The 26,807-nt window shown below is 40.5% G+C and overlaps 1 protein-coding gene across 4 annotated transcripts in view; it reads left to right on the top strand.

Moving 5' to 3' along the window:
* CACNB2 (calcium voltage-gated channel auxiliary subunit beta 2) overlaps positions 1-26,807 on the top strand; it is a 370,084-nt gene that overhangs the window by 338,488 nt on the left and 4,789 nt on the right. For all 4 annotated transcript variants that reach the window (XM_034760328.1, XM_034760327.1, XM_034760330.1 and 1 more), the window contains 4 exons: positions 1,683-1,792; positions 20,293-20,444; positions 21,465-21,560; positions 24,252-24,437. In XM_034760328.1, the coding sequence (XP_034616219.1) occupies positions 1,683-1,792; positions 20,293-20,444; positions 21,465-21,560; positions 24,252-24,437 (544 nt within the window). The remainder of the gene's footprint in view (positions 1-1,682; positions 1,793-20,292; positions 20,445-21,464; positions 21,561-24,251; positions 24,438-26,807) is intronic.

Here is a 26,807-nt window from a genome sequence, read left to right as displayed (position 1 = left end):
TGTTAAGTTCCTTGTGTTCTGTAAGGTTTGAGACCAGATTCTTCATGGTGTGATACATTCTCTTTAAAAAAAATCATAGTGGATGAAACAAGAGGTTTTAAAATAATATAGAAATCTGACTTTATTCACTGTTACATAATTACATTTGGGAAAGAAAAGGGAGAATGTATTCTCTATAGCACATAGAAAGGAAACTGACAAACCTAAAATGGAAAACTTGTTTTGCAAGATATAAAAATCTAACTTTTAGCAAATGGGTATAACAAATCCAGTATGCAAAGTAGATTTATGTTTTCCATAACTACATGGAATAATCTGTACAATGTTATGCCAAGAATCATGGCATTTGGCTTTGATTTCAGCTGTTAAGCAGACCATGGATATGTTTTTAAAAAGTCTCTAATTTGTACTGTAAAAAATAATTCTGTTTTCATGTGTAAACTCTGGTTTGCTGCATTTGGGAGTTCAGGATTTTACACAGATACATACACATATCAAAGTAAATTGAACTATTTGGTGAGATTTTTACTTAACTGCATATGACGTATCCTCCAAGGGAATATGCCTTTTAGTTCTTAGCAAATCTATTTCCTCCCTTTTAAATGGCAAATAAAATTATAAATGGGGGGTGAGAGAGAAATGGGATCAGCCTGATTTAAATCTCATCTTTGGAAGAATGTGACCTCTATTTAGACCTGGATAGTCCAGAAAGTTTGAAGGTGGAACCAAGCCAAGGGATGTAGGTTGACTGTAGAAACCAGAAGAAGCTGAGCTGTTTTCATAGGAAAAAGAAAATACCAAAGGTTATATAGTAGGTCACCAACTGGAAGTAATCATTTCTAATTGGATCATCCTCACTCATAGTCCCAGAACGGAGTCTGCCAGGCTCTCAACCCATTGGCTTTTCTACCATACTTTAATTTCTCTACAGTTGGATCCCAAACATTTGAAATTGATAATGGATTGCGGAATCTGTTTTGACAGGGAAATTTAAAGCGTGCTCCCTGTTACAAACTTACACAAGAAAACTGAACCATTTGATTAAAAAAAAATTACAGTCTTGGGCTGCAGCATACACTAGTCTAGGTACTAAGTCTTCTTCTCACTTTTGTAACCGTATAGATACTGCTATTTATGTTACACATGAGGATCAATATTCCAAACAAAGATTAGGGAAAATCTTGTTTTCTATGTGGCAGATTTTACGTTCCCATGGAGATATCTGTAGGAGGGAGCTTGAGGGGCCACAAAACTCTGCAGAGGTTATCTTGCTGTATTTCTTTCTAGCCATCTCATCTTGGAGTGTGGAGCAAGCACGAGGTGTAACCTGCTAACTGTGTAAATCCTAGGATCCCAAGGGAAAGACAACTGTATGTTCCACAAAATTCTGGTTCCTACTCCCTTGGCAGTGTGGCTCCTGTAGATGGTAACCAGGCTGCCGTTAGGTGTGCAATCATACTGTGTAAACAAAGAAAGGGATGCAGGTGCAGCACTTCCATCAGTACTGCTTGAAGCAGTATTAATTAAGGTGTAGATAATCCACTCTTCATCCACTTCCTACAAAGAGGACAGTGCCTCCTCTCCTCTCCTTCTGGTCCTCGCCACCTTTTAATATTAATTGTCTGACTTTTGTCCCCACTTTCCTGCATGATGAGTAACATACAGGTTTGTTTGTTTTACAGTATATCAATCACACGGGTCACAGCAGACATCTCGCTTGCCAAACGCTCCGTATTAAATAATCCTAGTAAGCATGCGATAATAGAACGGTCCAACACAAGATCAAGCTTAGGTAAGTAGCGTATGTAGTGATAATAACTAGAGATTGGCACTATAGTACAGTACTCCCAGTTCATGCCTATAACAAAAATCATCTATCTTCTCTGCTGTGACAGGAGCACTGTTCACAATAATTTCAGGCACAAAGCCAACAAATCAGAAGTCCTAGAAATGTGAAGCCATTTCTGAGAGCACTGCCTGAGAAAATACTTACAGGTACTGGTACTGGGCTATCCTTCTCCCATTGGGATTAATATTAGCTTTGGTATTGGTCTCATTGGGAGTAAGAACTAGCCCATAATGCAGATAAAATGTGGGGATATCCCTTTGGATAAGTAAAGATACAGTTTCACAATACCAGCAATTAGGTGGATTCTTCAAGGTTAGTAAAAGAGTCTGACCTTTGCTGGGATACCTGTAATATATACTTACATTTTTGAAGTTTTTGTTTTCAATATTGAATTATCTTGGATCTGAGCAACTTAATTAAAAATTAAAATTAAATGCAAAAAGGTACTTTTTTGTATTGTTATGGCAGATATAAAAACTGAAATAACCATAATTCATATTCAGCCAGATTCTCAGCATGCCAATTGGTGTATCTTCTTTTACTTTAATTTCATCAATATACACTAGCTTGGGATCTGGCCAATAGCACTTCTATATGGAGTAGGGCTAAGATGGAAGATCAGCCTTAAGTCTGACTTTCCTGATTTTGATTTGTTTGTGTCACAAATTTAATTATATTTACAATAAATCTAGTTTATTTTATTTATTTTCCGAAAAGCTTAAATCAAGATTGGATGTTTTTCTAAAAGATAGCCTCTAGGAATTATTTGGGAAAGTTCTATGGCCTGTGTTATACAGGAGGGTAAACTAGACGATCATGATGGTCCCTTCTGTCCTTGGAATCTATGAAACTGTGCATAAACAATAGAAAATGTGTTAGTTATTAGAGACTAGAATGGCTTTTGAAACCGTTCTGGTGTTTTGGGTGAATATACTTTTAATAATCAGTTTTGCAAACAAAGAGTCTGAGTAAATATGTATTTTGCTGGATATCTTAACATTTATAGTTGTGTAGCAGTTGGACTTTTTAGAATATATTCCTGTAATTAAGAAATGGCTACATGAATTGCTTGAAAATTTGCTTTTGAAAAACCATTCATTGAAATCTTGGATGACAAGTAGAGCTGGGTGTATAGTAAGAAAACTTATTTACACATTGTGTTAATTTCTAAATAAATTTAATTTTGATTGTGTTCACATGCCTTCATATTTGCTTTGTGCAAAGTTTTGTTCATGTGAATGTTCCTGTGATGGAATTTCAGGCCTGTATCCAAAATTGCTTTTATCATTTAATGAAAAGATGAAGTTAAATTTGTTTGGAGCCAAAGTGAAAGTTGATTATATAGATTCGGTCATTCAATCATGGAATGCAAATAATATCATGATGATCAGTTGAACAAATTGAATATCATAGAATTAATATCTAATACTTGAAGAATAATCACAGTAGTCAAAAGAGTACCAAGTTGAATAGGCTAAAATGTGTTTGAACACGAAAACATCCATCAAAGAATTTCACAAGTGAAAGTCTGTAAAAATTTCAGTCTATTTTTTAAGAGGAAAAGGGATAAATTTGTTGAATAAATAGTTCATGGTGAATTGTTCACCCAGCTCTAATGACAGACTTCAGCATGTAGCACCTCAGCATCTCTTCTTGCTACTTACTGTGGAAGTGCTGACATAATCTCAGTTGCAGTAGCACAAATGGTGTGTGTGTGTGTGTTATATATAGGATGGGCTGGTAGCTCCATCTATTATTAAGGTTGCCTAACACTTCTAAGTTGTATCCAGTTGCTTATAACTTTGCCACACTTTAACCATTTGGGATGAAATTTTCCATTCAGGGTATCTGCCTCACGCTAAATTTCAGTCAAAACAGTTCAGCTGTTTCTAAGAATGAAGCTAGGGAAAGATACGTTTTTCTTCCCTGTTAAAAATTTTTTGGTAACCTTTCCTTTGAAATGCTCTAGAGTCCCATGCCTTGGAGCAGGGTTTTGAAATTTGGTAGAGAGGGCCTTTGTGTCACGGATGTTCCTTTTGCCATTCCTTGCAAAATCTGCCCAAATTTGGCCAAGTTATAAACCTGTGAAAAATCACAGTTCATACATGCCAAATAAAGACTCACTAGAGCTTTGCTGCTAAATTCTACAAAGATTGCCAGAACTGAGTATGCTCCATCCCACGGCCAAGCAGGACATTCCCTGTAGTTGCAGCCGTGAGTTGCTGCAGGGCAGGCCGGGTCTGGACACTGGAACTGAAAACAGGAGTCTGTCTCTCATGTACTTGCAGTACTGGGCCCAGGCAGTGTGGAAAAGGAAGATGCCTGATTGAATTATTGGAATTCAGAGGGGACAAAGAGCTGGACTTGGGGTTGTTGGGTGGAAGACTGAGACAAGGAGCCAAGGGAGTGGGAGAGAGACTAGGGCTGGAGGATGGTGGAGGAAGATGGAAGCTCTAACTAAGATCTGAGGTAAGGTCTGAGACTGGGAGCCAGGGAAGGAAATGATGGGGGGACTCAGAGCCTCTGGGTTGGGTTGGTGGGGCAATGAGATCAGATGATGATCCAGGGGAGGAGACTGGGACTGGCTGGGCAAGGACACTGGGAAGGGGAGATGGGTCTGAGGTGAGAAGTCTAGAGGAGTGAGACTAACCTGCTGGACAAGGAGAATGGGACTTGGATGAGAACCCTGTGGAGAGGAGACTGGGGCTGCTTAGACGAGAATAGGAGAATGCAGACGAGGAGCCCAGTTTGGGGAAGAGAGAGGACTGGGACAGGTTGGAGGGATCTGGGCAGATGGGTTTAAGTTTGGAGGAATGGTCAGAAGAGCCATGCCTGCTAGAACACACTACCCTCCAAGGCCTGGAATAGAACCCAAGATTCCTGAGTCTCACCATTCATCTGCTGGCAGCAAATATCTGGAATATGTGAAAACCCACTGACAAAATATGTCTCATTCCCCTCTAAAGTGTTGGTCCACCTAGAGGATGACAAGCTGCTACAGCTATCATTTACTCTGTTTTCTCAAGTGTCAGAGATCTGTGCGTGATCCTAAGGTTCCAGTCCTGCTGATGACCCATGTGGGTATCAATATGATGCCACATGATGGAATTTCTGTTTTTTCCAGTTTGCTTAAAAAATAAATCTAGGAAATTGCACATAGATTTTATATTAAAAGAACATTATTAAGGTTGCAAAGTCAAGCACTCAAAAGTTAGGAAATGCCGGAGTTAAGATTGTGTGTGCAATTTAAATTTAGCTTCCTTGGTCGTTCTGCTGATGCTTGGTACTGCTACAATTGTAATAGCAGAACTGCATCAGCCACTGAATCCATTCTTGATCTCCTTTCTATGGCAGGGCTACAATTATTTGTATTTGGTCATTCCGCAGATATAAAGAGATTACTTTCACTAGACTTAATTGCAATTAAATTTGTTTTTTTAAATTAAAACAGCAGCATTTTTAAATTTTAATATCCTGTATTTTAATCATGTTAAACAGCTATATATGCAAAATGATGAGCAGTATATTAAGGGGTGAATTTTCAAAAAAACAGACCCATTTTAACAGGTTCAATTTACACCAGCAAAATTTGCAGTCACACCTGGCTTCTGAAACTCAAGGACATAATTTGCATCTGTAAACTGCACTGTGGGAGTATATAAAGTAGTTAGATGGAGAAGGGACTCTGATCTGTGCCCAAGTTAACATTTAGGGTATAAATTGCACCTGCACCAAGTCCTCTGAAAATGTACCACTAATTTTAATATAAATATTACTCAATTACATCATGGAATCAGCCACCAAAGTACCCTCAGAGAATCTGCTTCAATATGGGCGGAGAGACCTTTTGACCACACATCCTTAGTTGTCTTCTACAACCCCACACTGGAACCCTTAGAGGGTATCATTAAATATTTACAAGCCATACCTGCAGACATATCTCCATTGCTGTGATGATCAATGCCCCCCACAACACACTTTCCAAGATCCCTGGATCCTACACATGCCTATAACAACAGGTGGTATACCTTATCCAGGGCACTAAATGCCCCAACAACAATTATGTGGGTGAAATGAGACAATCACTATACTCTCAAATGAACTCACACATAAAAATGATAAGACAAAAACACCATATCACACATGAGCAAACACTTTTCCCAAAACAAGCACTCCATATCTCAGTTCTCATTCTCGAAGGAAACCTACACATTCCAACGATAAGAGTTAGAGTTTAAATTCATAATTTTATTAGACATTAAAAATCCTGGACTCAATAAAGACACTGTATTTATAGCGCACTACAACAACCTATATTACACTAACCCTCTTTTGTCCTATGACTGCCGAGGTTTTAACTGCCTGCTTCACCTTGAGTGGTGAACTCCTTATGCAAAACCAGTGTCTCTCAACCTTTCCCAACTACTGTTCCCCTTTCAGGAGGCTGATTTGTCTTGCGTACCTCCAAGTTTCACTTCACTTAAAAACTACTTGCTTACAAAATCAGACATAAAAATACAAAGTGTCACAGCACACTCGTGTCACAACACACTAGTACTGAAAAGGTGCTTAGTTCTTCATTTTTACCATATAGTTATAAAATAAATCAATTGGAATATAAATATTGTACTTACATTTCAGTGTATAGTATATAGAGCAGTATAAACAAGTAATTGTCTATATGAAATTTTAGTTTGTACTGACTTCATAGTGCTTTTTATGTAGCCTATTGTAAAAATTAGGCAAATATATGAATGAGTTGATGTTCCCCCTGGAAGACCTCTGCATACCCCCACAGGTACACATACCCCTGGTTGATAACCACTGTTCTAAGCAGGGTCGGCTCCAGGCACCAGCTTAACAAGCAGGTGCTTGGGGCAGCCAAGGGAAAGGGGCGGCACCTGTGGCAATTCGGGGCGGCAGGTCCCTCACTCCCTCTAGGAGCGAAAGACCTGCTGCTGAACTGCCGCCGCCGATTGCGGCTTTTTTTTTTCCAATTGCCGCCGCCGATCGCGATCGCAGCTTTTTATTTTATTTTATTTTTTGCTTGGGGCAGCAGAAATGCTGGAGCCGGCCCTGGTGCTAAGCAATCTGATCTGTCTTGTATTTAGCTGTGACACTCTGAGTACCTTTCCCAGACTTGAAGAAGAGCTCTGCGTAAGATTGAACCTTCGTATCTTTCACCAACAAAAGTTGGTCCAATAAAAGATATTATCTCACCCGCCTTATTATTCAATTAGTCACATTGTTTTTTTTTCCTTCCTAAAAACATCAATCTTACAATAAAGATTTACGTTACTGTCTCTTAAAAGAAAAGAAAAATATGAATAAAGAGGGAAAAAGCTGCTATACTTGCAATCTCAATAAAAATCTGTTTCCACTGGGGAAATAAATCAGCCTTTTTAAGAATGATTTTTACCAGACCACAGAGTATAGGGCTGCATAGCAGTTAAGTATATAATAGAAGTATATTAGCTTTGCTATGAGACCCACAGCAGATTTAACATGTTGAGCATAGAGAACCACCCCCACCCCTTCCAAATAAAACACATGGGGGTAAAGAACTGCATTTGAGGGGTTACAAAGATGTTCATTTTAGACCTAATATGGTTCAGTCTTCCTTGGAAACTGTCTGAGTAAGGGGTTTGTAAAAATAAAGATTTGAGGATTTGAGTTGTTGGAAACCAAAGTGACAGCTAAAAAATCTCTGTTTCTGAGTATTTTAATGCAAAACGAATCTATCCAAGAATGTTAGCAAAATGCTAACTAGTGCCAGCATTTATGCAAAATGATTCTGAGGGAAAAATAAAGTTTTACTCAGCTCTTGTATGAAAGCTTGCTTTTGTATGTTAAAACAGCTGCATACAGAAGGGAAATATTTGCTTGCCAGTAATGTCTATATGTTTATGTGAAATGTCAATAGTTAGTCACATTTATACTAAAACAAAAGGGCAGTTCATTTGCTAATTGCTTGAAATGCCTAAAAACAAGTTTATCTTTTTGAAAAAAATACTCTTCTCACAAAGGAGGTAAAGTACATGGTAAAAACTCACCAATCTGAAATTCAGTCCAAAATTGGCGTATACATGGCTATTTGCTTCTACATGTGTATATGGCATCTGCAGAAGCTGCGGAGTTAGCTTTGCATTTTTTGCTGCTTTTCTTTGTTAGTATTAAGCTTCCAAACCTTTTTCTTGGTTGTTCCTATGTATGTGACATTTCTAGCTGCTCTTGTTATAACCTTGTCTCATGCTGTATGCTTTGTACAAGAACCTGATTGTCTTGGCTTTTTCCATTCTTTGCTTCATTAATGCCCTCCCTTTCCAGATGTTTTGGGTATGTATATAAGTTTGCAAATTATGTTTCCTGCTGTTTTTGTGTTCTATGATTTAGTGTGCCTTACAAAACCACTGTTTCCAATAACTGGTTTTATAATGGTAGACAGAAGTCTTAGCTGTATTATGCACTGATTTTTTTGGGGTGGGGGGAAGGTCATTTTCTTTCTTTATTTAAAAATGTTAAAAATAAACTTGAGGGTGACAAGTGAACTATAAGGGTTAGAATTTTCAAATGTAGGTGTCTAAATTGTATGCACAAGATCTGCATACACTAGTTCAAACTGTAGAATGTTCATGTAAAAAATACAGTTCTGAATATGATTAATTGATCGCACATATGATTGTGAACCCATTTATCTGATTTGCAACAACCTGTCTGTGCTTATATGCACACAATTTGCATATATAATTTAAGTGCCTAACTTTGAAAATTTGACCCTAGAAACTTTATAGAATTCCTTGGTATTTTGCTAGTATCCTGTAGATTGTATTCTAAATAGTGAAACATAAATGCTTATAGAAGCATAAAATGAAACTGTTAGGGAAATTCAGTCCAAAATTCAACCACCATTTTTTTAATCTATATGCAAAGCCAACAGAATGATTTGAACAGTCATATCCATTAAATTCTTTGCAATTATGCTATTGGAAGAAGATGTTAGTGTGGTATTCAATGTGTTTAATAATTTAATTATGACCTCTTTATATGGTTTCTGTTCCAAAATAAATGCTTCACTGCTCTTAAAATAAATTTAAACCAAAATGAAAAAGGAATGTTGGATGTCCAACACACTTACCAAGCACCTTGGCCTAGCTATTGAGTGCATGTAATAGGGACTGGGAAACAGGATTTAAGGCTTGTCTGCACTTGAAACTCTACAGCAACACAGCTGCAGCTGCACCATTGTAGGGCTTCAGTGTAGACACTGCGTACACCAATGTGAAGGATTCTCCTATTGGCGAGAAACAGTAGCTAGATGAACGGAAAACATTTGTAAACCTAGTGCTGTCTACATGGGGACTTAGGTCAGCTTAACTATGCCACTCAGTGGTGTGGATTTTTCACATCCCTAAATGGCATAGTTAAGACGACCTAATTCTCTAGTGTAGACCAGACTTTAGACAGAAAATATATTTTGGTTTCAAGCTACCAAAGTTTTCTTATAATCCAGAGAAAAAACATGGCTTTAAAGGTAGGAAAATACCTTGACCATCTCCTTTTAAATTAAGACTTTTTGAAAGATATTGGCCCAGACCCTAAGTAGTAGCCGAGGAAGTCTCAGCATAACTCAGATTTTGAGGCTGCTCTCCCAATTCTGGAGCTGCCTTAAGCCAGAAGAATGCTCCTACCTCTAGCAGTTTTCCCAAGGAGCCAATCTGGCAGCCAGCAATTGCTGAGGTATAACAAAGCCCTGGTCACACCCTCTAAGGAGAGATAGCTTAGAGATCTCTAAGGCCTGGGATCTCTACATTTCTAGCCCCCACTCAACATCAGAATCCCCAAGTCTCCCATTAAACTGCACCAAGCACAGCTCAGGATCATGATCTGTGTATAAGTGTTACTTGTGTGCACATATTAAAGGTGAGTTAGAGCAGCCTGTTGCAGCTAGCTGGTGGGGGCTTGGAACCAGGGTAGACCGGCAGCCCCCCCATCAGCTTCCCGCTCACCTAAATTCCCTGTGCAGCAGCCGCCCAGCAGGCTATCAATTGCCGGCAGTTCAGCTGTCCCTCCCCCCCACTGCCATGTGCTGCCCCTGCCCTCTGCCTTGGAGTTGCTCCCTGAGACTCCTGCTTGTTGTGCGGGGAGGAGGGGAGGAAGAGAGGGGCTAATGTCAGGGTGTCCCCCTGCTCCTGCACCCCGCTTACCGCATCTTCCATAGAGCAGGGGGGACACACAACAGGGCTCAGGATGGAGGGAGCTTGCTGACAGCAGCTGCAGTCTCAGCAAGCTGATCTAATTAACACGGCAGTGTACTTAAGAGTAGTGTCAGCATACTTAAAGGGGAAATGTGCATCTCTCTCTCTCACACAGGGTGCGTGTCTCTGTCTGCGATGCTGTCTCCCCTCCCTCCATTCCTGCTGCCTTGTAGAGTTAACCCTTGAGGGCTCGGCCAATTGCTAGTTCATCATTTAGCAGTAAGGCATTCCCTGGGAAATATCCCACCTTCTGACTCTTCCACCTCAACCAAACTTCACAATCATCATCACTGTGTGCCAATATTAAATTGTTTGTTTAAAACTTATACTCTGTATATATATATGTGTGTGTGTGTATGTATGTGTATATATATATATAAGTCTTGTCTGGTGAAAAAAATTTCCCTGGAACCTAACTCCCTCATTTACATGAATTCTTATGGGGAAATTGGATTCGCTTAACGTCATTTCGCTTCAAGTCACATTTTTCAGGAACATAACTACAACGTTAAGTGAGGAGTTACTGTACACATTTCTAAATGCCCACTCCAGTAGTTACGCTATATAGCTGGACAAGCTTTCAGTTTAACTGTTTTAGAATCAGATTCTGCTACCTTTACTCATGTTGAACCTCACTCAATGGGACTGTTTATGGAATAAGGTATAAGTGGAGGTGAGTAAGGATATCACCATCTGGCCTGTGAGGAATCATTTACAAAAACGTCCTCACTTTCCTTACTGTTCTACGTAACATGCTTGATCATTGTGTTTAAACAATAAAGTTTGTGTTTTAGCCACTTAAATACTGTAATGATATGGTATAAGTAATTTCAAAGTCATGACTACTTACAGAAAATAAGTAGCCACTTATTTAGGTGCTTAGATATGGATTTCTGAGCCTAATTTTAGGTGTTCATGTTTCTATATTAATCCACTGTTTCTCGGATTTGCTAAACTAGACTATTAACATTCACTTGGGTTCAAACTAGGACGTCTCATCCAAAGTGGATTTTTATTATTTTGTTTTAAAAAAACAAAGGGGGAAAGGTAGGTATTTTCCTGTGCTACTTAACATTTTTAAATAAACATTTGCTGGTGATTAATACATATTGTTCACTGAACCCTTTGTATTCTGATGTTACACCAATTATGATGGCTGAATTTCTGTGGCAGAAGTTATTCGATTATAACCAGGACTTGATTTTGTAGTTACATCTTATGCAGAACGCCCAAAATGTACTGTTAGTTTTAAATGTATAGATATTCCAGTTATATCTGACTGTTTAAAAAATCATTTTAATAGGACAATCTTAGTAAAATTTACTGTCTCTGAAACTGATTTGCTGTTTAGTCAGTATACGTGTTGAACAAAAGTCAAATGGTCATCCCTCTCCTTTTGTCCTGTAGAGGTTGCTACTCTTCTCAATACAGGCCCAGCTCCAGGGTTTTTGCCGCCCCAAGTGGCGCAAAAAAAAAAAAAAAAAAAAAGCCGCGATCGCGATTTGCGGCAGCAATTTGGCGGGAGGTCCTTCGCTCCGAGTGGGAGTGAGGGACCGTCCCCCGAATTGCTGCCGAATAGTTGGACGTGCCGCCCCTCTCCGGAGTGGCCGCCCCAAGCACCTGCTTGGCAAGCTGGTGCCTGGAGCCGGCCCTGTCTCAATAAATGCTATCAATTTGGTGCAGCTACCCTTTTTCTAAGCCACACTCTGGCTAGGACTAGTTTGATTGTGGTCTTTCACCAGTAGAATGCTAGCTTTCAATTTTTTTCATAATTCATTAGAAACCAATGGCCTTGATTCTCTCTGTTATTTATACTGTTGTAAATCAAGGAGTAACTCGTGTGAAGTCAGTTTGGTTACACGGTGTAAAACCTGTGTGAGAGCAGAATCAGGCTTCCAGTGTCTCCTCTCTTTCTGAGTCAATTTGAAAAATATTATTGTTGAAAGTCACTTGTATGAGATGTTACTGATCATTCTAACATGACATTTATGCTTGTGCATAAGCTATGAGTCTGTTCATACTGTTTTCTCTGCAGTATAAACAGCATTGGTAAGATGTGACTGTCTGTTTTTTTCCAGAAAAATAGGGCTGATTTGATTGTATAGCTGATGAAGTTAGGATAGTAACTTAAAGACCTGATGCTTCTAAAAGAGGGTATTATGAATATCAGCAGAAGACAAAAATGGTAATAGTTAAAAATATGTCAACAGTTAGTAAGTCAGAAAATATAAATGGTTGCAAGAAAGAGGTCAAATAGAGCCTGGTATTTGGATGTTGGATGATTTATGGTTGGTTACCGTAAACTGACATTTAAACGCGCACACACCAGTATGGTCAAAGTAGCCCTATTTTTTCTGTCATTGGTTAATTCTTGGCAACACATGCCATCCTTAGTTGTTGTTGCTGAAAATCAAAATACTTTGTTTCACCTAAACAACAGCTTTAGGTTTGTAATTCAATATTCATGTCCCAGATCCTGCACAGTGGTAAGGTCACTCAGGGTATATTTACACTGTAGCGGGGAAGTTAATTCTCAGCTCAGGTAGACATACACATGCCAGCTTTGCTGGAGTTAGCACTCTACAAATAGCATGTGGCCACAGCAGCTCAGGCTAGCTGCCTGATGCATGCCTGGTGGCTGGGTGAGCTTGTATTTAGGAAGCTAACCTGAGCTGCCTCCCTTTCCACTGTGGCCACACCTTTATTTTTAGTGTAATAGCTTTGAGCCAAGCTAATGCATGTAAGTCCACCTGAGCTGGAACTTACACCTCCCAGCTGCTGTGTAGACACACCCTTTATGCCCACTCCCTTCACAGAGGAGCCTGAAAGCTGCTCTTGCCATCCACAGAAGGATCCTCCTGAAACATAGTGCCAGTGTAGCAACTCCTATGTCAACCCCCCTTCATGGTGCAAGTGTAGGTGGCATTACTGGGATTTCGTTACATCCCCAAAATACTCCTGGCAGCCGTATTGGCCTCTTGGGGCTGTTAGCAGCCAGAGTAATTTAGTGCAGATTTCAAGGACTTATTCAGACTTATGGGAATGCAGTGGTTACCTTTGCACCCCTCCTCCATATCTGAGTCTATACATTTAAACTGTCTTTAGTAATTCCTTTTTTTCCTATTATTTTTGCTGGATTTTCTACTTTGTGTCAATATATAAATAAATGGCTCAAAGATTTTGATTACCATTTTTGAAGTAGAGGTAAAGCTTATGAAATAAAAAGAGGGAGAGACAAAAGTCTCTCATGCTGGAGTTAAGGCTATATGCACAAGTACATAACCTCACATAATGTGGCTTTGAAATCCCCTAGTTAAAAGCCAGGGTCAACATTTTCAGATATGGATTCTTAAATGTAGGAATTTAAATCTATTTTAGACACATAATTAGCTGGCCTGATGTTCAGAGGTGTTGAGCGAATGCAGATCCCATTGATTTCAGTGGGAGTGGTGGAAGCCCAGAACCTCTGAAAATAATGTCAATTGCATAGATATCTAAATAAATACTTAGGTGTCTAGTTGTAAGTACTCACCTGAAAATTTTGGCCCAAGTGTTATCAAGAGTTACAGAATACCCACACTCATAAGAAAACAGCAGCCATCCTGTTCAGACTGTGAAATCAGCAGAGCCTCAGATCTTGTTTCCAAAATGTTAAGATTTCAGAAAGTTCCTTTATAGACTCCAGGACTAATTTAATTTCTTTTTTGGGAGAGATCATTCTAGCTCCAAGGACACCGAGCAGATCCTCAACTGGTATAAATCTTCATACAGACAAAGGGGCTAAACCAGTTTGCACTAGCCAGGGTCCTAGTCTACTATTTCTTGAAGCATTTTCCCTTTGGAGCATCACTATTTACTAAGTAGCTAGGGAAACCTTAACTTCATTCCATTGTGTGATTGCTTTTCTCATAATCAGAAACCTGCTTTGAAGCCTTTGTTTTTGAAGCAGTTTCAGTTAAGAATGAAGCAGATGTCAGAAAATCTTTGATATCTCACTCTTTGAAATAATTTTTAAGAAGATGGCATGTGGTGGCAAAGGAAGTTTCCATTATGCTGGCTCTAAAGTCAATGTGATTCCTTTCAGACATATTGATTATGCTGTTCTCAAGGTCATGTGGCCTTCACTAATTGGGCCTTTTCTGAGTGCCTGTAAATTTTTCTTTTAGGACATTAGCCCTTTTCATATTTCAAAAGTTGATGAAATCTGATTCTGATGGAATCTTGAAAAGAATAGAAATATACATCACACGAAAGGTCTAATATATTGGAGGTGCAAGTAGTAGTAATTTCTTATAATATAATTCTTTCTGAACATGCTGGTTGACACCAAGAAGTATTGCGGGGGGGGTCTGGAATTAGCATATGATTCTTCAGCTAGTTTGAGGGGTTCAAGTCAGGTGGTTTTTGTCTCTGATATGATACTTTTTCACTTGTTCAACAGCCCATGAGCTATACTGTATTTGATAATAATTATTTCACAATTTTGTTGTTTTATCACTTTTCTGGTGTTGCTGATGAACATATAGCCATGAACAGATGAATTCCATGCATCAGCTGAACTACAACACTCATGTAGGTTGGATTTAGCAGTTCTTCTTCGAGTGATTGCTCAGGTGTATTCCACTATAAGTCTGCATGCTCACCGGTGCACGTGGCAAGCACGCACATCTATAGTGGAATACACCTGAGCAACACATCTCGAAGAACACCAGTTACGGAACAGGTAACTGTCCTTTCTTCTTCGAGTGATTGCTCATGTGTATTCCACTATAGGTGTGCGTGCTCGCCAGTGCACATGGCGAGCACGTACACCTATAGTGGAATACACCTGAGCAACACATCTCGAAGAACTCCAGTTACGGAACAAGTAACTGTCCTTTCCCTGATGCTATTATGGATCGTGGGCTGTACTAGTTACCACTGAAATGCTGTGCGTAGTTTCCACACGTTTGAAAGAGGATTCCATTTTCCCACCCCAACATCTGTGTAGTTCTCTCAAACAAAGCTCTTTTACTGGAGCTTTGCACAAGAGACCACAAATTGTACTTTGATTAATTTGTTGAGTTACTAGAGAAGTGAAGGACTATCCTGTTCCGCAGTGATCATGGGGCCTTTGCCCACTCCAGGGTAAACTGTTGTAATAGACTCTATTTAAATTCTACTGGAAGTCCACTTGGAAGGTTCAGACTGGAGCAAGCCGCTTGCTCAGGGTGCTCAGATCTGTTTTTGGATGCCTATTCACTGCAGGGTGCAGATGTTGATGTTAGTGTGAATGTTTTGGGACTGTGGAAGAGACAGTCCAACTGTACATTCTGCTAAATGGTCAAAATTGACTGAGAAACTTGTGGCGTCAGTTCTTGGAGTTGATCTCACCTGCGTGTGGAGGTGGTGTTTGAGGGCTCCCATCTTTGAAATTTGCTCTCCTTTGGTGCCCTCTATAGCCAGTATCTATCAGGCTTCAGGGAAAAATATAAGGCTCATTTATTTTCTTTAGCATTTAATTGACAATTGTTTTTGTCTTATATGATTTATTTATGTTTTTGAGTGTTGTAATAGCTGGGCTATACGTTCATCATGGTGACACTCATGGTAGCTCGAGCTTTATTTATACAACCCATTATGAGTGGCTAATACAATTTATGTGAGTTCATTTTTATAACCTTGCTGCCATAGTTTCTCAGTACATCAGAGGAGACATTTTATTAATACTTGATTTTCATGGAAGGGAAAATTACTGACCTATAATTCTGCTTTTTTTTAAGATACTACTCTGATGGTATTTTCTCTTCTGGGTCTCAGAACTCTAATCTAAGACATGTGGGAGTCCTGTAGTTCCTAAAGTATTTTGGTTGCATGTAACAATGCTGGCTTTGGTGGGACCCAACTGAGAGTACCAATTCAGGACAAATTGCTTAAAGCAGGGCAATTACAGCCCAAGGCTGGGATTCCTGTGCACACCAAGGCAAACCAAACCAGCCAAACAGAGATTGTAGAATCTCCTTCCTTAGAGCTTTTTAAGGTCAGGCTTGACAAAGCCCTGGCTGGGATAATTTAGTTGGGGATTGGTCTTGCTTTGAGCAAGGGGTTGGACTAGATGACCTCCTGAGTCCCTTCCAATCCTGATATTCTATGATTCTATGAGTCAGCCAAGAAGAGAGGACTTTTATTTAAATAATGGTTTGGAAAGATACACCATTACAATCTCAGATACAGCATGGATAACCTAAAAGATGAGAGCAAAGGGAAAAGATTCAAATAAAATTGGCCAAATACACATTCCAAAAGGAAGAAACGGAGGACTGGGGAGTTTGGACTCCTCCACCTTGGAAAACTGTTCTACCGCATGCAGATCAACATTAGTTTCACTTCTAAAAGCTAAAGCAAAGTATTCTAACTGTGTAAGCATACAGAGTGAGGACTATGTGGCTGCCTTGTAGAAATCTAAGGGAAACATTTCTGAGACAGGCAGTGGAGGCTGCCTGCCTGCCTCTGATCAAATACACCTTCACATGGCCAACCAGGTGATAGCAATTAAAAATGCAGTCCAGCAATGATTTACTCATGGCCCTCTTAGAAATAGTGGTATGTAGTGAATAAGTAACAAAACAAAAAGTTTGATGGACTTTCTAAGGCCTTCAGACTGCTTTAGGTAACCCCCCTAATTTCCCCCACCCACCAGACCTTGTAACATGAGCCATGTAGAGAAGGGTCTCCCTAGGATGGGCATGGAAAACATGTTGGCAGGAATAGGCTTGTTAAGGTAGAACTCTGTCACCATCTTGGAGTGGAATTCTTGATGTGTTTGAAACATCACCATTTCCATATCAAACTTGGTATAAAGTGGATCAGCCGGTAGAGCCTGAGGCGTATTCACTCTGAGCTGAAGTCACTGCCACCAGGAAAATGAAATTCTGTGTAAGAAACATGCAATCATGCAGTACTTAATTTGTAATGAAAAAGGTGCCGGGACTTAAGCCATTTTTTTTTACTTTCACAACTGACGTGACAAGCCCAGAGGTGCTGGGAGATGAACTGCCAAACCCGCAGGTTCTGAGGCTCAGCCCTGGCACAAATTAAGCACTGAACTCATGGGTAATGAGTAGAGTTTTCATCATCTTTAGTCAGGACCCACATTAATGTCTCGTGATACCAGGAGGGATTTGCAAAGCTCCCATGTGAACCTGAGGTTAGGCAGGCAGAAGCATTTTACCGGTTAGTTCATGATGGGCCAGAATAGTTGGCAAATTAGCCTGAATGGAGTAAATTATCAAATTAGATTCAGTCAGGCACATAAAGTAGCCAAAGAGTTTTTGTGCGGGAATTAAAAAGGCCCACTTGGGTCTTTTTGCACTAGGCTGCAAACCTCTTCTACTTGGCAACATAAGTCCTTTGGATAGATGGTTTTTGAGAAGTCAGGAGGATGCAAGCCACCTGCTCGTTAACGCCATACCTACAGATCTCTGAGCTCTCAGGAGCCACGCTATTAAGGAGAGAGTTCCTGAACTGGGGTGAAACAAGGTGCCTTGACTCTGAATAAGAATCTGAGACCAGACATTCAGCCTGATGAGATCAGCTTTGGCATCTGCAGCAGAATTGGTAGCCACAATTCTCTGGGCCAGCATGAGGCTAGTAAAGATCATCGAGCCTCTTCCTCCTGTGCTTTGCCAGGACTGTGGCTACCTGATGGAAAGACATACTGAGTCTCTTCAGTTCATGGAAAATGTCTTGCTCATTCTTAATGCTTTGAGCTGAAAGCTTCTTGTTCCAAAGGGTGACAGAGATGCATCTCTGATGTCCCCAACTGAAAGAAGATCCCAGTTCCCCGCTCTCTCATCTAGAGGCTGCTCATGCAGGTACACCACAGATTAACTCGCTCTGTCTGCAATCGTGTTTATCTTTCCTGCTAGATACGTGGCAATCAGTAATGGCAGGTATAGCAGAGTCCATTCTTACATTTGCAGGGCCTCCTGACATAGGAAGCATCATCTGGTGCCTCCCTGTTTGTTGATTTAAAACATTGTGGTCTGAGGGTCCCAGTTCAAATGGATAACTTTTTGGGAGACCAGGTCACTATGATTTGGCTAGGTATGTTGGAAATCTATTCCTAAATAAAGATGGTCCCTTCATGGGCACTAGGCCAGGAGGCTCAAAGGTGATCTATCCTTCAGATGTGATGTGAGAGTCTGTGTTTATCTTGCTTTCATTGGAATCTCAGGCCAGGTCAACGCTTACATTGTTGCTAGTATAACAATGTTGATTAGTGATATTTTTTTTCAGATATTTCTATACTGGCAATATCCCCTAGTGTAGCTGAAGTTATATCAGCAAAAACATGTTGTTAGTATGGCTTATTTTGTTTAGGGAATGTTTATAAGCTATACTGGCAAAAGCACTTTGTTGCTGGCATAAGCTATACCGGCAAACGTTTCCCTAGTGTAGCCTAGGGTCAGGGTCTACTAAAGTTCTCTGATGTGAGACATGCCAAGACACTGTAACTACTGCTAGTTACAGTCTTAAGAACCAACAAGTGTGGTATGGTCTGAGCTGTCACCTGCTGGCTCACACTTTACCTTTCTGCCTGACAAGTGAAGTCTTGGATCTTCTCCTTAGATAGAAAGGCTTTAATTGAACAGTGATTAGCTGGGATGCTTTGTATTTGGTTGGCCGCTGGAAACAAATTGGGATTTGAGGTAATTTATGAACCCTAGTGACTCTTACAGTGACACATATTGATCTTTTGACACCTTCCAAAGTAATGTCCTTCAGCGCAGCATTATCCAAGTAGAGGAATGTGTGCACTCCTAGGCCATACATTTCTCAAAGCATTTATTGACAATTCATGCTGCTAACCCACCTCAAAAGACAAACACAAATTTGATAACATAACACTATATTTTAGTGTTTGAAAAGTCCCTTTGTGTTCATGTAAGCATCCACTAGTTTCTTACCCTTTTGGATTTACCTTATTCTAGTTAGTTATCTTAAGAGAGTGGTGTGGAATGAGCACAGAACTAGAATCCCATTCCCATTTGAGTTATGATGTTGGCTCCGACATTGACTTCGTCTGTAGGTTAAGTAAATCATTTAGCCTCTGGCTCAGTTTCCCTGTCTGTGAAATAGCGATAATAATTAGAACTTGGCAGAGAATAGTTATTGTGTTTCTCAGAGGATTTCACTATTTTGAAATTTGGTTTCGTTCAAAAAATTTTGAAATTCTCCATGAAAGGGGATGGACACCCACCTCTGGAGCAGTCCTCCTAGGGGCTGCCTTGGAATCATGGACCTGTGAAGCCCTTGGTCCCCAGAAGCCTGCATATGGGCGAACTGGTAAAAAACCAGACAGGTTTCTGTTGGAAACCTGCTTGTTTCCATAGGAACTGCATTGAAATGAACTATTTCCATGGACTCGACTGATTCTGATGAATCGACAAATTCCAATGAAAAACTGTTTTGACAGATTTTTTTCTGACCAGCTCTGATGATAATCCTTACCTACCTCAAGGGCAATTGGAGGGATTATTAGCATTATTTTTAATTTTTTGTTTTTAAAGTACTTTACAAATATTGATGAAAATTTTCAGACCTAGTGCCATATTACATATAGGGCCCAATTTTGAGAGATGGTAAGCATTGATAACTCATATTGAAGCAAATAGAAATTATAGGTGCTTAGTAACTTATGAAAAACAAATCTCTTTCAGGCACCTCAGTATAAATTTAATGCGTAGTTTCAGGCACTCAGGTTTGAAAATTATGGTCATTAAGTATAATTAGAGTCTGCACTTCCATAACTTACAAATAACAAATCCACTGAGATACTGTAGTAAAATTGAAGGATTCCTATTTCAAACAGGATATCATAATGCTGCATACACCTCTTTGCTATACACACATGGATTCGGTCTTATAAGAAGGTGTTAAAATGTTTCTGCATATTAGTAGTATACAAAAGCATGAAGGTGAGACTGGTAAAAAGTACGACCTTCAAAGAACATAAACTGTAGGCGGAATGTTCTTGCTAAAGATATGTTTGCTTCAGTAGAATGCCAGTGACATTAACAATTAACAGCTCCTGCCAATCTACTCATCTGTTGTGGGAGCTGCATGCCAATCTACCTCATTTTTACATTTGTTAGAATTAATTTCTGTTAAATATTTTCATAACTCTACTTTTCTACTTATCTGCAGCTGAAGTTCAGAGTGAAATTGAACGGATATTTGAATTAGCAAGGACATTGCAGCTGGTAGTACTTGATGCCGATACCATTAATCATCCAGCTCAACTAAGTAAAACCTCTCTGGCTCCCATTATAGTATATGTAAAGATTTCTTCTCCCAAGGTAACTATCTTACTGCTGTTAATTCTGATTCAATCCACCCATTCTTTGAGACCTGAGCCACAGGTACAAAGAGACACACATTCTCCACTGGATGTCATTAAATATCAATGAATTGCACTTTTTAATTATTTCCCTGTGGATGGGAAGATACCATTAAAAGGATATCATCTCAGTCAGTGGGTTACAAAATCACTTTTTTGCAAAAGAGAGATAGCTGTAGTTCTAATGTTTACTTAAGTTAGAACTAAGGGAAACAGTTCATTTGTTTATTATTATTTACATAATATTGTTTTGCAGAGTGTCAACAGTTTGTTAAAAACTTTGCAGAAATATGAGCTAAGATCCTTGTCCCAAAAACTTTATAATCCAAGTAGACAGTATAGAAATGAAGATAAGGGAGGAGATGTTATGAGCAGCAGGACAACTGGTCAGTACAGTTCAGCACACACGGTGTTTATTTCTGTAATTTTTGTTCAGTTTATTCTTAAGATGTTCAGTCATTTAATTTACCACCATTTCACTGTGTGGGGATGTCTACATTTATAGTCTTCTTGAAACAAGTACATCCTGAAGAGACGTTGGAAGGAGAAAGTGGAGGCCTGGCAAAGTGGGTCTGGAAGAGCATTCTCAAGAGTCTCAGTATAAATGGCTACATGGAAGAAGGCACACATGAGAATAGGAGGACCAGAAGGGGTCAGTTAGTGCAACTTGGGCAGAAAAGGAGGGAAAAAGGAAATAAAGAGAATAAGAGCAGAGAGGTAGGTAGGAGTGAGGTTGTGCAGGGCCTAAAAGGCAAGACAGAAATTGAGAAATTATTAGAGATGTTAAAAATTATACAAGAGTTACTTTTTTGAAGAGTACACAAATACATTGGGCCTAATCCTGCAAACAATCAAGTCCTTGGCAAATCTCCCATTGAACGGAATGGTTTGATCCTATTCCCACTATCTGACTACTACTTGCTTCTGAATTCTTTCTTTTCCCATCCACTGTGTATTTTAACTGTCTTATTTTCCACAGGTTTTACAGAGGCTAATAAAATCTCGAGGGAAATCTCAGGCTAAACACCTTAATGTTCAAATGGTGGCAGCTGATAAACTGGCTCAATGTCCTCCAGTGAGTTACTGTTGATGCATTACTGATGTGGAAATGTAGACTCCTGTTCAAAGGGACTAAGTCTGCCCTTTGTTTCCAAGTAATAGGCTAATTGTGTAACATTTGTTGCTGCTTGCCACTATCTGTTCATATTTCACTTGTCATTTTGTACAAAACTCCATTTGAGATCTCTGCATGGCATAATGGTCAAATATATTTCTTTTTCAGCAACATAATTAATCCTGGAGATATATAGGTATTAAGCCACCAATATTTTTACATGATGCATAGCTGAGGAACTAGATTACGTCAGTAACTCTTTATAGGTTATTGATCCAAAACTAAACTGATTTGGTTTATGACCAAAAGTTGCCTCTGGCAGTGTTCCCTCTAATTTTTCCCACACATGTGTGGAATGAATTTTGGTATGTGCAGCAATATGGAGGTGATGTGACACACATCACCTTCATATGCTGCACATAACAAAATTCATGTGGTGGGGGTGGGGCCGAGGGGTTCGGAGAGGGGGGGGGGGGGGGGATAACTCAGTGGTTTGAGCGTTGGCCTGCTAAACCCAGTGTTGTGAGTTCACTCCTTGAGGTGGTCATTTAGGTAACTGGGGTAAAAATCTGTCTGGGGATTGGTCCTGCTTTGAGCAGAGGGTTGGACTAGATGACCTCCTGAGGTCCCTTCCAACCCTGATATTCTATGATTCTATGACTCAGGGCTGGGGCAGAGGGTTGGGGTGCAGGGGTGTGAGGGCTCTGGTTGGGGATGCGGACTCTGGGGTGGAGCCGGGAGAGGTTCGGACTGAACCCAACCCAGCTCCAGACCTGCCATGGCCAGGGGAGGGGCACCTATCCCATGGCCCCAGACCCAGAGCTGCTGCGGCGGGGAGAGGTGTCTCTCTCCCCACAGCAGTATCTGGGCTGGGGGGAAGAGGCACCTCTCCCTGCCACAGCAGCTCTAGGGCAGGAGCCGTGGGATAGGCGCCCCTCCCCCGGCAACGGCAGGTCTGGGGCTGAGTTGGGTTCGGGCCACACCTCCCCTAGCTGCAGCAGGTTGGGGGATGGTCTGAGTTGGGACCAGGGAAGGGGACTGAAGGGAACTGTAGTCCTTGCTTAGTCAAGAGGACGGGGATGTACAATTGGGAAGAGCTGATGGAAGCTCTAGTACCCTGCTTTGCAGATCCATCACTATACCATAATATCAAGAGTTTGCTAGGCACTGTACAGGCAAGGGCCCTGCCTCAAAGAGCTTAGAGTCTATATCGGTCCAGTCCAACTGCAATTGAAGCTGATAGAAATCATTCATTAGGCTTTAAGTGGGAATGGGATATAGTGGTAAATTAAGAGTGAGTTAGTTAATACCTGTGCAGCTTTTTAAAGATGAAAATCACCACATAAGTGCTAAGTATTATTAGTTTTGTCTATTGTTATCAGTTTTGTCTAGCTTTGTTTGAAGTAGGTATAGGGATAGTATCACTAGGTATAGGGATTCCACAATTTTCTTTGGTAGCTTGTTCCACCATCTCTTTATTCCAACAATTAAAAAGTTCTTCTACTATTTAACTTCTGTTCCCATATATGAGTTTTAAAATATATTTACAATACCAATTCTGCCTTCCCAGAATACATACATCTTTCCAAGTTTCAGAGTAGCAGCTGTGTTCGTCTGTATCTGCAAAAAGAACAGGAGTACTTGTGGCACCTTAGAGACTAACAAATTTATTAGAGCATAAGCTTTCGTGGGCTACAGCCCACTTCTTCGGATGCATATAGAATGGAACATATATTGAGGAGATAGATATACACACATACAGAGAGCATGAACAGGTGGGAGTTGTCTTACCAACTCTGAGAGGCCAATTAAGTAAGAGAAAAAAAACTTTTGAAGTGATAATCAAGATAGCCCAGTACAGACAGTTTGATAGTAAGTGTGAGAGTACTTACTAGGGGAGATAGATTCAATGTTTGTAATGGCTCAGCCATTCCCAGTCCTTATTCAGTCCTAAACTGATTGTATCTAGTTTGCATATCAATTCCAGCTCAGCAGTCTCTCATTGGAGTCTGTTTTTGAAGCTTTTCTGTTGTAAAATAGCTATCCGCAGATCTGTCATTGAATGACCGGACAGGTTCTCCCATTGGTTCTCCCATTGGTTTTTGAGTATTATGATTCCTGATGTCAGATTTGTGTCCATTCATTCTTTTGCGTAGAGACTGTCTGGTTTGGCCAAAGTACATGGCAGAGGGGCATTGCTGGGGTTTTTTCTCTTACTTAATTGGCCTCTCAGAGTTGGTAAGACAACTCCCACCTGTTCATGCTCTCTGTATGTGTGTATATATATATCTCCTCAATATATGTTCCATTCTATATGCACCCGAAGAAGTGGGCTGTAGTCCACGAAAGCTTATGCTCTAATAAATTTATTAGTCTCTAAGGTGCCACAAGTACTCCTATCTTTCCAAGTGTCGATCATTCTGGCTTGCCCTGGAAAGTATAATCTCACTGTTATGTACAGATTACTTTTAAGTCAATTGTTGTTTATTTAAAGTTCAATCACAAAATATTCAGGACATGAATATTATGCATCTGATTTATTTGTGGTGCAATAGTAAAAGCATTTTCTAATGTGGTCTATCATCAGCACCTTCTGTGGTTTTATATTGGCTCCGACGGTGGCTGTTCTCACTAAAATGTTTCCCTTCACAGGAAATGTTTGATGTAATTCTGGATGAGAACCAGCTTGAAGATGCCTGTGAGCACCTGGCTGACTATCTGGAAGCCTATTGGAAGGCCACCCATCCTCCTTGCAGCAATCCTCCCAACCAGCTTCTCACTCGCACACTTGCAACAGCCACTCTTCCTATCAGCCCAGGTCCAAACATAAATTTACAGGTATAGTTTCCTCTCTTTCTCTTTTCTCTCAACCCCATTCATATCTGCAAAGGGAGGGAGACTTGCCAGGGCACACAGTGTGAATTCTGGTAACAGAAGTTGCTAAATGTGCTTCACTGGGAGCTGTAAGTTGATAGAGCAGAAGAGCTCTGCACTTTTATCATGTAAATACTTGAAGACAGACACTTTTCTTGTGATCTTCATTGTATTCACACTAGCATTTGTTTCCTTACTTGCTGACCTGCAAGACATCTTTGGATTCCAAAGAGTGAAAGGGCCTGGCTGGAAATATATGGTGATGGGAAGTGGAATTTCCTCATGCCCAGAACAACCACTGCTGCAGTAACATACTTACCAGCCACCAGTATTTTTATAACTTGTCATATGTGATTCAGTCATATTATATAACAGGATTAACGGTAATGCCATGCATGTTACTGTCTCTGGTAACTTTCAAAGTAACTAATATCCCAGAGCCCTGCCTGAGTGACTGGGCTGTGTATGAGAGAGTTCCACAGGGACAAGCTGGGGAGGAATCCATCCATCCACCTCCACAGGCAATGGAGTGGTAATGGAGTCACTTCATAGCCACTACACTACTGCAGTCATGAGATTGAAGTGGCCCCTCCATGGCTCCCTTATCCACTGGCCCTCAGATCACACGCTTCTCTCATTGTATCTTCCTTATATGCTAGCATATTATGCAAGTGGGAAATTGAGATGCAGTGTTGCTAGCCAATGGGGCATTGGATGGGGAATCAGGATATAACTCACACACCTTCTGGGTGTGGTGTTCTGTCCCCTCTAGTAGCACTGAGACCACTTAGGAGAGAAGGATCAATGAGTCTTCTCGATAGCCTTAGCTAATAGCTATATGGCTTTTAGGTCATACAGTAGAGGCTCATGCATTTAACTCCAAAGGTCCCAGGTTCAATCCCACCTGCCAACACCCAGGCTCTGTTGGCATTATAAAGAGACACGGGTTCTGTTCCCAGCTCTATCACTGACCCGCTGTGTGACCTTAAAAAGTCACTTCATCTCTGTTTCTGCTCCCACCCTTTGTCTGCCTTGCCTAATTCGGAACTCTTTCTGCCTATTGTACCAAGCACAATAGGGCTCTGATTTTGGTTGGGACTTCAGTTGCTTCTGCTGTATGAATGATAAGTGGCATCCTGATGTCCTGTATCTTTGGAACCACACTGGATCTGCTGAGGTCATGGAGAGGATTAGGTCACATTTGCCTCAACTAAAATACCCAATTGTTCCATCCCAATTTCAGACTAAGATTTACTTATGATCAGCTTCTTCATTTTCGAGTCCGTCCCTACGACTGACGTTTCACTGGGTCTGGCTACACAGCTGATATTAAAGTTCTGCCGCAGCAGCACTTTAATGCGGCTGTGTAGTCACGGCTCCAGCGCTGGGGGAGCGCTCTCCCAGTGCTGTAATAAAACCACCTCCACAAGAGTAATAGCTCCCAGCGCTGGGAGTGCGGCTCCCAGCGCTGTTGCACTGTCTACACTGCCATTTTGCAGCGCTCACGGGGATGTTTTTTCACACCCCTGAGCGAAGAAAGTTTCAGCACTGTAAAGTGCCTGTGTAGACAAGGCCTTAGAAAATATGGTCCCTGCATTTAAAGATTCAACTGCTGAAGTGTTTTGTTTTTTGTGGATCTTGCAAATATTTTCCCTGCGGTGAAGGCTTTATTTCCCTGTGGAATTGCAGACTTGGCAGGCTCTTCCCTGCAAGGAAAATCACTTTAGTGCAGTCTGTAGGATATGTCTCTCTTCATAGAGCATCCTGGGAAAAGAGAGTGTATGCCCCAGCTAGCTCCTGCCTTTGTTTGTCACCAGGGCTGAAAAAACTGCTATGAATTAACTGTGTGCTGGAAGAGCAGTGTAGGTACTGAAGTTAGCCAGCGGGGTTATGTAGTGTGCTAGATACAATTTTATAGATATAGTATTGCTCAAGCCTTTGTATGCCCTTGAATAGATATTTATATGTTCTACCAACCTATGTTAGTGTATATTGATTTTTAACCACACTGTTCAAGGACCATAATGGGTTATTAATTTCACCTTTCTGAACACTGTAAAACTATCTTTTATGCTTTCACGGTTTTGAGAGTTTATTAAGGGGAGGGATAGCTCAGTGGTTTGAGCATTGGCCTGCTTAAACCCAGGGTTATAAGTTCAATCCTTGAGGGGGCCACTTAGGGATCTGGAGCAAAATCAGTACTTGGTCCTGCTAGTGAAGGCAGGGGGCTGGACTTGATTACCTTTCAGGGTCCCTTCCAGCTCTATGGTATAGGTATATATCTCCATATTAATCCTGAAATGCTGAGCAAAGGTGGTCTGGTTTAAAATCTAG

This window comes from Trachemys scripta, chromosome 2 (genome assembly GCF_013100865.1).
Source record: "Trachemys scripta elegans isolate TJP31775 chromosome 2, CAS_Tse_1.0, whole genome shotgun sequence".
Taxonomy (NCBI): domain Eukaryota; kingdom Metazoa; phylum Chordata; order Testudines; family Emydidae; genus Trachemys; species Trachemys scripta.
The sequence above is the reverse complement of the archived record's forward strand: the minus strand, read 5'-3'. Positions and strand labels throughout refer to the sequence as shown.